Source organism: Aethalodelphis obliquidens, unplaced genomic scaffold (assembly GCF_003676395.1).
Source record: "Aethalodelphis obliquidens isolate GAN/ISIS:26980383/991018 unplaced genomic scaffold, ASM367639v1 scaffold50, whole genome shotgun sequence".
Classification (NCBI taxonomy): Eukaryota; Metazoa; Chordata; class Mammalia; order Artiodactyla; family Delphinidae; genus Aethalodelphis; species Aethalodelphis obliquidens.
The window spans coordinates 1,952,468-1,966,948 of record NW_020837994.1 but is presented as its reverse complement, the minus strand read 5'-3'; the positions used below and the strand labels follow the sequence as shown (position 1 = coordinate 1,966,948).

The 14,481-nt window shown below is 48.9% G+C and overlaps 1 protein-coding gene across 1 annotated transcript in view; it reads left to right on the top strand.

The window, feature by feature from the left end:
- Nucleotides 1-5,704: 5,704 nt before the first annotated feature.
- The window catches only part of CHRDL2 (chordin like 2), a 32,044-nt gene continuing 23,267 nt past the window's right edge, over nucleotides 5,705-14,481 (top strand). The window contains exon 1 of the mRNA XM_027083395.1: nucleotides 5,705-6,440. Within this exon, the coding sequence (XP_026939196.1) occupies nucleotides 6,359-6,440 (82 nt within the window). The 5' untranslated portion in view covers nucleotides 5,705-6,358. The remainder of the gene's footprint in view (nucleotides 6,441-14,481) is intronic.

Here is a 14,481-nt window from a genome sequence, read left to right as displayed (position 1 = left end):
TAGACAGGTTGCACAAAGGAAACCTCACTGAGGAAGTGACATCTGAGCTGAATATAGTGTCAGCTGGGGAAAAAAAGCTGAGGGAAGAGCATTCCAAGCAGGAGAAACTTCCAGGCCAAAGACCCTGCCAAGGGTCCAGGCAGCTTGGTGTACCCAGGGACAGAAAGAAAGCCAATGTACTAGAACCTTGCAGGCCCTGGCAGGATGGTCTACAGTTAGAGGGCAGGCAGAGGCCAGGTCATGGAGGGGTTTTCAAAATATGACAAAAGGTTTAGATTTTATTCTAAGTGCAATGGAGAGGTTTTAAGCAAGAAGGTGACACTGAATGATTTACATTTTTAAAAGATAACTCTGGTGGTTCCTCACTCTACCTTTGGGTGGATCCAGTGCCTGCCACTGTCTGGCTATAGAACCCAAGTCATGTGGCACTGTTTACTGGTGCTCTAGCTACATCTTCACAGACCTATGGAAAGAAGTCTCTGAGGACAAACTGCTTTTCAAAAGTCCCCCTGAGCTTGGAGGAGGTAGGAACAGAAGATCCATTCTCCTTGGTGCTTGGTTAGTGATGACGCCAGCAGTGGAGGAGGCGTCTGGTCGGTCGCAAAGCTTAGGACCTGGACGAAGGATGCTCCCACTCCATGTCTTCCATTGAAGACACTTTGTCCCCACTCAGTTTCGCTCATGAGGGCTCTGTGAAATTAAGGGCTATGTGCTCCCCATCCTGCTTTCCTGATACCTCCCCCATCAGAATCTCTGTGTGCAGGCTGTCCTGGGAAGAGATGGCCCACTGACGGAGGAAAAAAAAGGACTTAGGAATATTCACATAGCCACATAAGTACCCATACAAATAAATATGGGTGAGCCTCATGTTCATTCTACAAACATTTATTTAGGCCAACTACATGCACAGTACCTGGAGATCCAAACGAACATGTCCTAAAATAATGGTAGGTCTTAAATAAATATGTTTTACATGGATGAATAACTCTGACCTGGCTGAAGAGTAGAAGTGGAGTGGGGACTGTTCACTTTACAAATAACATCAACTTTAACAGCTCCTATAAATAAGACTCTCCTCTTAATGTATCTAAATTGGACACAACTTTCAAGAGTCAATTTGTTCACCCTTTTCAGGGCATCACATAAAGGCAATGTGCTAGAGTTGGCTTATAAGGGCTTGGGAGAGCCCAGTGGTAAATTTTCAGGAATTTTGCAAGCTGATTGTTAAACTCGGTCGTTACTAAACAGTAACTTATATAAATTTACAGTTAAATAATTTATATTTAAAACATTCAAAGTATTGCCTCCTAATTATTTTATTACATTTTACTATCAATGTTCTTGAAGTTATTTACATTTATTGTATCTGTATGATGGAAGCACTGCATAATGGTGTCCTACTGTGCATCTCAACTCCACATCCAATGATGTCCCTCAGTAGCCTGAAATTGGCCCTGATGGGAATATTTACACCATGGAAATTGCCAAATGCTATAAACCAGGGCTTTTTTCCCTTGGAGAACTGGTTGTTAAACATTTATCAGCATACCACTGTTGTAGTATGTATTATGTAGTCCTCTTATATTGATTCTTATATGGTAAATCTGCTTTTAGAATCTTACTTACAGAACTAAGTTGACTGAATTAAGAAAACTTTCCTTGACTCTGAACTCTATGGTCCTTATTGCTATATTAATTTTACATAATCAAGCAGCCTGCAGTCCAGGAGGAGGCCTGTTGGCCACAAATAACAAGTCACAAAAGGACTGTCTGAAAGAACAAGAATTCTGTTCAACAAACCTTTATTTAGCAGCTACTATGTACAAAACTGTGTGCTGAAAGCTGGGGAGGATATTAGGCAAATAACAGTGAATGTTCTCACTTTAGAGGAGGTGACATAAAACCTTTGGTGATACAGTGCGACAAGGGCTATAATGGAGATACAGAAGCATAGAGGAAAGAAGGCCATTAGAGAGACTTCAGCGAGAACCTCAACTATAAGCATCAGTGTCTGTCTTGTTCTCCACTGTGTCCCTAGCACCTAGTACTGTGCCCAGCACAAGGTTGGCTCTCAATAACTATTGGATGAATGAAGGAGGTTACCTTGATCCTGGAAAAATAAGCCAGACAGATAAGAGTGGGTAGAGGGAGGTGTTAGAAAAAAAACATACTGTGCAGAGGCGTAGGGAGAAAAGAGCTCAGCACATCTGAAGAGAGAGAAAATTTAATGTGGCATGAGGGGTCCAGGGGCCAGAACTGGTAAAGATGAGAGTACGGAAGAGTTCTGTGCCTCACATCTCTGTAGAGATCTCAGAAGACCAAAGGACTTGGCTTGTTCCGTGCAGCCCTGAGGGCAGAGCTAAGAGCAACGAGGGGAATCTCAGAGAATCAGATTTCAGTTAAAGAGCTTTCTAACAGAGCTGTCCAACAGTGCAATGGACCACCTAGGAAGGCTGTGAGCAAGTTCCCTAAGGCAGAAGCAAGCAGGTGCCAGACAAACTTGGTGCAACAAATTGCTATGGGTAATTTTTTTTCCTGACTAGATTTTGGAAAAATTTATCAAATCTCCTTTTTAAAAGGATATTAGATAATATATGGACAACCGTCCTCAACAGCAATTCTACAGATGACACAGAAACTTTCCTCAAGAGCTTGTTTCTTATGTCAATCACTGATTAAAGCTGAGGGCGATAGGGGTGCTGAAGCCTCTCCCATGAGAGAATAATATCACTGAGGTCTTCATTCCTTCATGAAGCAATTATTTACCCAGTATCTTTGTGTATCAGGGACTTTGCTAAATGCTGGAAATATAGATATAAATGAAAACAAACAAACCCTGCCCTCAGAGTGCAGGGTAGAAATGCAAATATTTACACTTCAACAGTTAAAATACAAATTTTTGCTATTTGCTAAAATTTTTGCTACCAAAAATTCACTTTGCCTGGGGGACTCAGAGAAGGCCTGAGAGAGAAATGACTCAGAGCTGACTTTTGAAAAGTAAAACAAAATTCACTAGATGAAGGAGGAGAAAGATAGTCCAGGCAGAAGGAAAACATATACAAAGCTATGGGGGTGTGAAAATGCACGGCCAGTCTGGGAGGCGAGTGGCTGGTGAAAGTATAGGGAAGGTGGCAAAGCCAGAAAATGTGTGGTCTTGAATCCAATGCTAATGATTTTGGATTAGAATCCATAAATGATAGGAAGTCAATAATGTTTTATCCTGTTATATATTTAATAAACTTTTTATTTTGGAAGGGTTTTAGATTGACAGAAAAGTTGCAAAGATAGTACAGCGTTTTTATCTAAGAACCATAGATCTTTCACCCTGTTTCCCCCAATGTTATCATCTTATATAGGCATGGCACATTTGTCAAGACTAAGAAACCAATGTTGGTACATTACTATAAACTAAAGTATGGACTTTATTCACCAGTTTTCCCACTAATGTCCTTTTACTGCCCCAGAATCCAATCCAGGATATCACATTGCACTTAATGTTATATATTTTTTATTTCCAATAATGGGTTTTAAGTGGGAAAATGATGTGATCAGATTTGTCAGTAGAAATGATCAACATAATCCTTATGGCAGGTGTGAAGAAAATAGATTGGGGGAGCCACGCTAGGGGCAGAAGACTTGCGAAGAGGCTACTAAGAAAGTCCAGTAGGGGATGAAGATGGCCTGAGCTCTGAGGACAATAAGGATGGAGAGGAGTGTTGAGACCTTTTTTGTCTCATGGTAGAGACCTTTCCTGAAGTAGAATGGACAGGATGTAAGGGAGGCCAATCTCAATCCACCTCTTTTACCTAAGACATGAATATATGTGTATAGCAGACTTTAAACAAAGATGGAGAAAGGAAAAGAGCTCTGTCCCAAGTCCTTGGGATGAGGTTATTTCTGCAATTAAACACTAAAATGGGAATTCCCTGGAGGTCCAGTGGTAGAACTCGGCACTTTCACTGCCAAGGGCGAGGGTTCAATCTCTGGTCAGGGAACTAAGATCCCACAAGCCTCACGCAGAGTGGCCAAAAAAAGGGGAGTGGAGAGGGAGGACGCAATTAAACACTAAATTTAACTCTGAGTTCCCTGAAAGCCTAAGCAAAAAGGGAAACTCAAGGGAGAGGAAGTGGCTGGCCATGTTGGAGAAGGAGAAATTAAGCTTGAAGGGCACCCAGGGGCAGATCATGTTTGTCTCTATTTCGGAGAGCCCTGGGGAAGCTCTGTTTCCGGGATCACTGGTTCCTCCAGTGCTCTCTGTTCTTGGAGAGCATGGAGGCAACACAGTAGATGCAGAGCACAGCCATAGCCCAGGAAGTTATCTTTACAGGCACAGTCAGAAGTGCTTCAACCTGGAAATGTGATTCCCTACCAGAGTGGGATGTGATTCAACATCCCATCTTCTCTCTTATTCCTCCCGGTCTTCTCCCCTCCAACATTCACTGGAGTTTCCAGCAGCTCTGCAAGAGAAGCTGGGCATGAAGCTGAGGTCCAAATTGGGGGTGGGTGAACTTACAAAAGATGCCCAAGCTAGGGAGAGAGCCAGGACAAGGGCCCTGCCCCTTTTTTTTTTTTTTTTTTTTGTGCGGTACGCGGGCCTCTCACTGTTGTGGCCTCTCCCGTTGCGGAGCACAGGCTCCGGACGTGCAGGCTCAGCGGCTATGGCTCACGGGCCCAGCCGCTCCGCGGCACGTGGGATCTTCCCGGACCGGGGCACGAACCCTCGTCCCCTGCATCGGCAGGCGGACTCTCAACCACTGCACCACCAGGGAAGCCCAGCCCTGCCCTTTTGAGTTCAGATTTTGAGTGTTTCTTATCTGGACAGAGCTGGTGGTTCTCTTCTTAGGTCCTATTAATTCATACACTCATTCAGCACGAGGTATGGAGCACCAAGCATGGGCTGGGGTGGGAAGCTCTAGGGCTTTGCCCTCCCAGAACTCACCTTCTGGTAAGAAAGACAACACTTTGACAAAAAGCTCTTACTCAAGAGGACTGAGTATGACAAACACTCTCAGAGAGGTGCAGGCCTCACCTGCAGAGGCAAAGGAGAGATTGTGTCCTGCTTCAGGACTGGGAGGGGGAAGCAGAGGAAGACTCCCAAAGTAAGGACCAAGGATCCCTCTGGGCTGGATTTCAGCTTGGGCATAGGGTGTCTGTGGGTTCGGGGGGTAACTGGTAAGAGCATTCCAGGCTCCTGGAATTAGGCCCCCTTCCTTTTGAGATCTGAGTGCTTTGACGTTCATTATCTCATTTCACGTTCGAAATAATTGCGGGAAGACATTAAAATATCAAAAGATACTAAGATCCCAATTTTAGTATCGGGATCTGGGAAACAGACTCAGGTGGAGTGGCCAAGTCCACAAACAGAATTAAGAACAGCAAGTGTCCCGATTTCATCCAGAGGCGGAGTTCCGTGCACGCACCGCCGAGTTCCCTAACCTGAGCGCCTCTCGGTTCCTCAGCCCGCTTCCCCTCCCCGACTCGACATCTCATCCTTCCCCACCCCCAGCTCCCACCTGAAGCCTAACTGGGTTCGGTCCTCCTGCACTCTGGGCGCCGCGGGGAGTCAGGGGTTAAAACCCGTGGCCCGGGTGGCTCCTTCCCCCTCCCCAGCCCCCTCGCCTCCTCTCGGCGCCGCGCCTGGAGCGTCTGTCCCAGAGACCGGCACTAGAGAGGAGGGGGAAAAGTGGGCCTGTTTCTCGGGTGGCCAATCCACCGAGCCCGCGGTGCCCCAGAGGAGGCGCCAGCGCTAGGCCAGCGCCAGGCCGGGGCTGCCTGCTTCCCGCGGCAAAGTACAAATGCGCCCGAGCGCGGCGCCTGGCGCCCTTGGCGTGCACAGCCGGCCCGCGCGCAGCCTCCCCCCGCGGCCGCCGCGCCATCGCCGCCGCCGGTACCGCCGCCCCGCCGGGCCCCAGGACCCCGCGGCCCGACCCCGAGCCCAGCGAGCAGAGGGCGCCTGCCGCTTCTAGCCCGCACGCCCGGAACAGCCCGCCGGTCCCGCGCGCCTCGCCCAGCGCTGCGCGCTCGGTGGACCCCTGTCCTCTCCTGTCTTTCTTCTCCACCCCTCCCTCTCACCTTCTCCTTTGCTTTAATCGCTTTCCCCTCTTGCATACCTTCCTCTATCCCTCCATCTCTTTCCCTCCGTTCTCTTTCCACCTTCCTCTTATTCCCACCTTGGACCTCCCTTTTTGTCCTCACCACCTTCTTCTCGACCCTTCTCTGAATCTCCACGGTAGCCGCCGCCCTCCCTGGGTCTGTGCATTGCTTTGTGGCGCTGTGCCTCAGTGACCCCCTCATCTCACTTTCTCCCGACTCCCCCTCCCGGCTCAGCGCCTGGGGGCCTGGCCCTGGGAAAGGAAGGATGGTTCCCGAGGTAAGGGTCCTCTCCTCCTTGCTGGGACTCGCGCTGCTCTGGTTCCCCTTGGACTCCCACGCACGAGCCCGTAAGTAACGGGTGGGTGTGCTGGATGGCAGAAGAGGGATGGGAGACCCGGGATGCGCGGGAAAGTGCCAGGACTTGGGACCCCAGACTGTTCTGACAGCCATCCAGGGAGCACCTGTACCGGGAGGGTGGAGACTTCTCTGCGGACCAGTATGGGCTCATGAGTCTGGGAGACTGGGGGGAACTTGGCAAGACTCAGAGCCAAGGGGGCTGCAGCCATGGACCCGAGGAGGAGGGAACTGAGAGCAGTGGGAGAGAGGGCAGGGCGCTGTGCTTTTTGTGGGGGAGGGGCTATGCTTATTCCTAGTAGAGAGTCTGGTATGTTTGGCTGCAAGGGTGTGATGAAGACGAAGAGGCTATTGCATTTAAAGAGAGCCAGTGGAAAGAAAGAAGAGCTAACTAGGAGAACTTTCCCATTGCTTTTCTCTTTTGATGCTCACAACACTCCCATGAGGTGGGTATTATCATTTGCATTTTACAGATGAGAAAACTTAGGCTGAGAGAAGAAACGCGCTCAAGTTTACAGAGGTAGTGAGCTATCCAAAGTCAGGACTCTCCAGTTCCAAATCCTATGCCTTTTCCCCCTGTGTCCCACAGCATGTGGAAGGAACCCTGATTTGGAGTTGTGAGACACTGGGAGGTAGCAGGGCACAGTGAGATAGACCAGGGTCTTCACTATCCCAGATCTGTTGAATACCAGCTGGTAGGAGGGAGGCATGGAGGGCATGTCTCGGAGCCTCAGTTTGCTAATCTATAAAATGGGAGTGAAAAATCCTAGGACTGTTCTGAGGATTAAATTCAAGAAAACATGGAAAGCGACCAGCACCAGCAACTAGCTGGTCCATGGTAGGTTCTTGAAAAACATGTTCCCTAATTCATGCTTTTCCACTTAGATACAGCGTAACTGCAAATAGTTTATATAATCTCTCTGAACCTCAGTTTCCTCACTGTTTCCACAATAGGCTGGTGGACCTCCTCCCCATCTTCTGCCACTCTCTTGCAACGCTGTGAGGGTGGAAAACAAAACCAAAGATTCTCTTAAAAAGAAGGAAGGAGCTTAGTTCAAACCCTGACATACCCAATAAAGAAACCGAGGCCCAGGGCAGTGGTCTGCTCCAGGTTACACAGGGCGGAGTCTAGGATGAAACCCCAGTTTCCCAGCCTAGAGCTCTTTCCTGTCCACAGCTCAGCTCCCCCATCTCTGCCTTCTTTTGCACGTGACTTTCTGGAGCCGGCAGTGCTGGATTTTGTTTCATTCTTGTCTCTGATCATAAGGGCAGGCTGCATGTCTGGTCGTCTCTGGGCTGCCAGCAGCATGAGACTCATAGAAGTCCTTAGTAACAAGTCCTGAAAAGAGCCCAGGGTTGGTTCAAGTCCTGGCTCTGCCTCTTAGTAGCTGTGTGACTTTTCATAAGTGACAACTTCTCTGAGCCTCAATTTCTGCATCTGTCTAAGACCCATACTCACCTGGAACCCGAACACTTCATGGGAGGATTAAAGGAGGTGACTGTGTTAAGTGCCCAGCACAATGCCTACTACTCAATCAATGTCTCCTCCCCCTCCTGGAGCCCTGGAGGTTTCCTCCTAGTACCTTCCTGTTGTTTCTTAAAAGCGACTTAGCACAGGATGCCCTCCATGCCTGCCTCCCTTCCACTTGGCACATGGCTCTTAACCCCCAAGGCTTTTCTCCAAATTTCGTTGCCCTGGTTGTGTCTTAGAAAGATGTCCTAGAATCAGATCTTTCTGAAGATTGCTCATGTCCTACCCACACCTCTCCTTCTTGCCTCCCACAGTTTGTCAGCCCTCTACAGCCTTGCTTAGGTCACACCTCTTCCAGCAAACTCTCCCTGCCACCTGATGCACTCTGATCTCCCCTCCTCTGTGCCTCCACTGGCCTTTGGGCCATGTTTCTCACTAGGTGCTGCCAGTATTCCATCTCCCCTAGTCTGGAGGCTAGTTCCCGACGGGCAAGAAAAACCTCAGAGCAGAACTGTTGAGTTAATGTGAGGTGGACCGGTAGTCAGAGGGGTGTAAGATTCTGAGATGTCAAAGCCAGAAGAACATTTGAAAATCTTCTACCCCTCGATGTACCAATCCTTATAGTTAAACTGAAGCCCAGAAAGGGGGAGTGACTTGCCCAAAGTCACACAGCAAATTTATTAAAGCAAAGAACAGAGACCTGGATCCTAGTCCCCGATTTGTCACTTACTGGTTGTGTGAATTAGGACAAATCACTTTCCTTCTCTGAGCCTCATTCTGTGTAGTGCTAACAACCTATGAATCTAGAAACAATCCTATAGTCATTTGCCGAGGTCTTATTTGAAGTTCTCCTATGAAGACCCTCGTCTTAGTTTAGTAAGTTTAGTTAGTAAGATCTCGGGCCTGTTATAGATATGAAATCTCCTGGTGGCATCTTAGGTGCTTTCAGAAGTGATACCGACAGATGGAACTTCTCAAGCCCATGTGGTGTCTGACTCCTGAGGTGGCCCAGTCCTGCAGAATGCCTAGGTCCTGTGAACATGCGTGGCAGCTTGCTCCTTATTTAAAGCACAAGGGTATTCAAACAAAGGTTATTCTATCCTTGGCTCTATTTCCAGCCACAGATTGAGCCTTGATCCTAGCCCAAACTGAATCTCAACTCCAGCCACAGGCTGAGGCCTAATCCTCAAACACTACCATAGATCAAACCCCTATTCCATTCCCAGCTAGAGCCCTTAGCCAGGGTGGGATCCCTGACCTGGTCACTGACCAGTACTGTTGCCAGTCCCAGGCTGAGCCGCATGCATACATGATGTCAGTCACTTTGGGCACCCATCCCTCCCTTCTGTCTGTGGAACAAGAACCTGCCTAGTACCTTGAGTCCCTTTCCAGTGCTCTTTCTCCTATGTCAGCTCCTCTTCTTTGTGCTCTTTCCTTACTAATTGTGCCCTCCACACCCCCCTTTAAGGTGTCCAGCACACTTCTGCTTCCTCATCTCTCCCTCCAGCCAATCCTGATTTCAGGAGAGAGTCAGTATCAGGTAAAAACATCGGCTGCTCTATTCTATCTCCAAGGGTTATATATACTATGGGAATCAAAGTTTTTGTTCCCAGGTGACAAAACCCCAGACCCCATAGGCAGAGATGGGGCAGGAAGGGAGCTCCCATGATATGATATGGTACAGAGGGCAAACTTGGAATTAGAAGGTCAGGGCTGCAGCCCTGGCTCTGCCACCAATTCCAACTGTGACCTGGGGCAAGTTGCCTTTCTCTGCCCCTGAGATTTCCCCAGCTGTAAAGTGAGATGGTTGGAGTCAAATAGATAATCATTGAGGACCATTCCAGCTTTAACATCCCATGAATCTAAGACTCTAAGACCCAAAGATGCTGTTGCCTTGGTTCTGAGTCTGCTCTGACCTTTGGAAAAGGGAGTTGGGAGAGTATGGGTCTGCAGCCTGGTACTCCTGCCCTGCCAGGGAGGAGTGGATAGATGGACTGATTCTCAGACACCAAGAGAAAGTGCCTAGAGGGCCTGGCACAGTGAGTACAGAGGGCTGACATCTGGCTCCAGTCAGGCCCCTCTCTGGGTCTGTCTAGGAGGTTCTGCACCTCCTCTCTCCCACCAGTAGAGGTCTCTGTCTCACTCACTGGCTTGCAGGCTGCGGAGCCGAGCAGGGCAGCAGCTGTGCAGTTGCTCCAGCTGTTGCACCTGTTCCAGGACTGGCCTCTCAAGTTCCCCCAGCCGCTGGCCACGGTGCCAGGCTCTGGGAGAGGGACCTTGAATCCCTTGGACTCCCAAAGAAGAGGACTGGCATGGGAGCAGTGCTGCTGGGAGGTGCAATGCAGAGATCATTGCAGGCATCCCCCTGCCTCTGGGCAGGATCCCATCCCAGAGGAGCCTGTTCCACACTCTTCTGTTGCAGTCAGGATTCTTCCTTGTGTCTCAGCTAAATCCTTTTGTTTGCAATTTAAAGCCATTTCTTCTGATCCTGTCTCTTAGGGTATGGTTTTTCCTATAATCAGCCTCCACCTACCCAGATCTGAAGACTGGCACTGGAGTTCATGCTGGCAAAAATCAATGACCTTAGACAAGTCCCAATCCCTTTCTGGCACTCAGTGTCCACATCTGTAAAATAGGGGATTGGACATCATCTCTCAATCCCTAACTTTCTAAGATTCTGTAAATCTATAAATGTATATGTCCAAGGCAGAATGGAATGTAAGTAGGGTCTTCTATGCCCCCTGACATTTGCCAGGCAACAGAGCTGCCTTTCCTGGTTTGATGACTGTCTCCTTTGAGGTCCTTCTATGCTCCTGAACATCTGCCATGTGCCAGATACGAATTCAGCTTCAGGGAAGTGAGGGCCCTTTCCCTAGGTTGCACAGCTCAGCCACTGAGGAGCGAGGTTTTTACTTCTGATTCCCTTAGGAGACCTCCCCCATCGAGTGCCAGTGCCCAGAGCAGAGCTTATGTCTCAGAGGGGAGCAAGTTTGTTTGTGTGAAAAGGAAGCTATACATAAATAAACTATGGCTGATTGGGCACGAGGGAAAAGATGTGAACGTTCTCACATTCCCTCGCAGGCTGGCTCTCTCTAAGGTTTTTCCTGAGTTCTCTCAGGCTGCGGACAGGCCAGCCACAGTTCCAGCCCCAGCTCCACCTGGTGCCATTTTCGTGGTCTTATCCAGCCTCTCCTGCAGCCCAGAAGTTTCTTTCTTGTCTTTTCTGTCTCTTTTTGGAAGAATTCCCAGCCACACTACCCACTCCTGACTACTATGGGAGACCTTTATCGTAGCATGAGGGTTTCAAGGCAGAATGTGCATTGACCTTGGATGGGGCAGTTTGGGAATTTTGACTTACACGTAAAGATCATGGAATCGCTCAGCTGCATACCTCCCCAGGCTCCTGGCCTTTTTGTACATGGTGTTTGGTTTGGTGGGTAATTTGGGAGTTCAGATGATGGGAGATGGAAAGGGGAGGTCAAAGGCTAATTCCCGTTAGGTGGCAAGATCAAAGTGCCTTAAGGGATTTGGCTCTCATGTCACATCATGAATTTCCCTTTTTGTTAAAGCAAGAGGTTTCCAGGATTAAGGACCAGCAATCACCTCCTCTTCCAGAACCTCCCTCAACTCCATTCTTTCATCATGCATTCATTTATCAAGTGCCAACTATGTAGCCTCTGCACGGAACACGGGAGATACAAAAATGAATGAGATCTGGTCCTTGCTCTCAAGAAACTCAGTTTAGTAAGGAAGAGGAATCCATTCAATAAGTATTTCTAATCTAGTATGATGAAAATTGTGACAGAGGGCTGAACTCAGTTCTGTGGGACCCCACAGGAAGGACTGGCCAGTGGCCCGGAAGGTTTGGGTGGCTTCACGGGGCGGCATCTAAACAGACTTTGGAAGAATGAGGAGTTGGTCAAACGTTGGAGATGGGGGATCACATTCCAGGTGGAAGAAACAGCGTGTGTAAAGGCACAGAAGCCTGAAGGAGTGTGGGTGGGGGCTGGATGGTGGGAGTGAGAAATTTAGCAAGAGGAGGTGAGGCTTAAAAAAGGGCCACCACCGAGAGTTCTGCTGGAAAAGCAAGTGGGAGCCTGCTCGTGACAGGCTGGGGTGACGTGATAACACTGTGACAGATACCAGAGTCTGTCTGATAAATGTTGCTACCCTGAATTCAGATTAGGTCAACCTGTCTCTACCTTGTTAACTCCTTCAAGGTCCAGGTCAGGCACCTTCTCAGGGAAGCCTTCCCTCAAGCCCCCATGCTTCCACTATTTTAGAACTTGTCAACTGTATGTATCACATCTATCTGTCTTCTTCATTAGGCTGTAAGCTCCTTGAGGGTGGGGAGGGTGTCTTATTTAGCTATGTACAAGGCCCATGGACATGTATGACTTGATATACAAAATGCTCAATCAGTGAATGAATAGCAGGAACTAATGTTACTATTACTAATGATAATAATACATCAAAACTGATGACAATAACATTTACTGCCTGTTGTGCTAAGAACCCCACATTCACCTGGTTATTCAGGCCTGAAACCTCAATCCCATCCTTGACTGCCCTTTCACCCTCTCCACCCACATCCAGTCTGTCTGAAAGCCTACCTACTGTACCTACTTAGTGTTCCTCAAATCTGTACTTTTGCCAATCAGCACTGCTCCTGCCTTGGTCCAGGCCAGCATTATCTCAAAACAGACGACTGTAACAGCCTCTCCCTGGTCTCTCTGCCTCCAGTCTTGCTCTCCAATCCATTCTCCATTCCTGCAGCCGCAGTGTTGATTCTAAAATGAAAACCTGACCGTGGGCACACCCCAGTTTAAGGCCTTTCTGTGGCTTTCCTTTGCCCTTGGGGATCTCAAGGCCCTTCGTGAGCCTCTGCCTCTGTCTCCAGCCTGATCTCTGGCCTCTCATCCCTGCCTTCCCATTTTCTCCTCCAGCCTTTCTGACCACTTTCATGGCCGTATCCCAGCCCAGATCTGTGTAGGTAGAAGTGGTGTTGAGGGAGTCTGGCTTGTGAGTGGAGCTAGGAGAGTGCAGGGAACCACAGGAAGCAAGGTTGGTGAGGTTGAGACCTGGGAGATTTGACCTTAATGGCAGGCACCATGATGTTCATGCCCTAATAGAATTCTGGGAGTAGAAGGAACACCATGAGAAATGGACTGTTAGGGAAGTTTGGGGTCAGCACCCAGGTCTGCTTTCTGTCTGTTTGTTTTTAACCTACCATTTAATTGAGCATCTAATATGTGGCAGGCATTAGGCATATTACACATATTATTTGACTTAATTCTGCAATAACCCCCAAAGATTATTACTAATCTCATTGAAGAGATATGGAAACTGAGGCCTGGAATGTTTAAATAGCTTGTCTAAATGCAGGCTGCAGATAAAAGCCAAATCCAGTTTGAACCCCAGCCTATTGGACTCTGAAGCCAGAGTTTGGGAACTACATACACACTGGGTAAGGGGTTTTGAGGGGTGTGAGACCTGTCCCACTTTAATTCTTCTTTGTCTCTCTAAAGCCTGGAACAGGGCCAATCGTCCTCCACAAACAAAAACTTCCTCCACTAATGTCTTTTTCCTGGGTTAGACATCACTGGCGGGGCACGTTAACTCCGAAAGTCCTCCGACGGAAGACGCAGTTGGCCCCTGAGTTGGAGAAAGAGATGATGGGTGGGATGAGATATGGTGGCGAGGTGGAGAGAAGAAGCAGGGCAGGCCTCAGGCCAGGGCTGGAGTGGGAAGGCCACAGAGGACCAACAGAGAGTGGATGGGAAGGGAGGGCATAAGAGAAACAGACTTTGCCTCCTTCTCCATGTCATCAGGATCGGCTGCACTGGCTGCCTGAACCTCATCCTAGCCCCCCTTGGAGCCCCTGAGAGCCTAGGTGTATGGGACCATCAACACATCCGAAATCATGGAAGCTTGAAATGATCGAATCTTAGAAGCACAACATCCTACAACTCTAGAAGCTTTGTGTTCTAATGAAATGTAGAATCTTAGAAACCTAGAACCTTGGAATCTTAGAATTTTGAAATCATGGATTCAGAAACTATCTGTACAGTAAACCCGTGAAGATCCAAGTTCACCCCCACCCCTTATTTTGCAGATGGGAAACTGAGGCTCAGAGAAGGAAAGAAAGAGTCTTCCTCAACATCACACAGTGATTTCGTGGCATAAGGAGCTAGATCCCCTTCTACCAGCCACGTGCAAGGATGGGGCAAGTGCCAGGACTCTGGGGACGGAGGCAGCCTGAGGTCTTGGCAGTTCTTCCTCCTGCCTGGTTTTGGCGTGGCCCTGGGCACTCACCTCCCTGGAAGAAGAGGGAGCTCTGGGCAGTGCTTCTCACCTTGGAGGGCGTGGTGGGCCTGGGACTCCTGGGGTTGGGGGACGGCTTGCCAGGCCTCCACATTCTTAGCTGCTGCCAGGTCCGTCCCAGGCCAGGGCTGAGACATTCTCTCTGTCTTCATGCTCTGAGCCGGAGGGGAGGGGGAGGGGTTGCCAACTGGCACAGGGGCCGGGCTACAGGGCCGCCCCAGAGAAGGTGGGACAGGTTT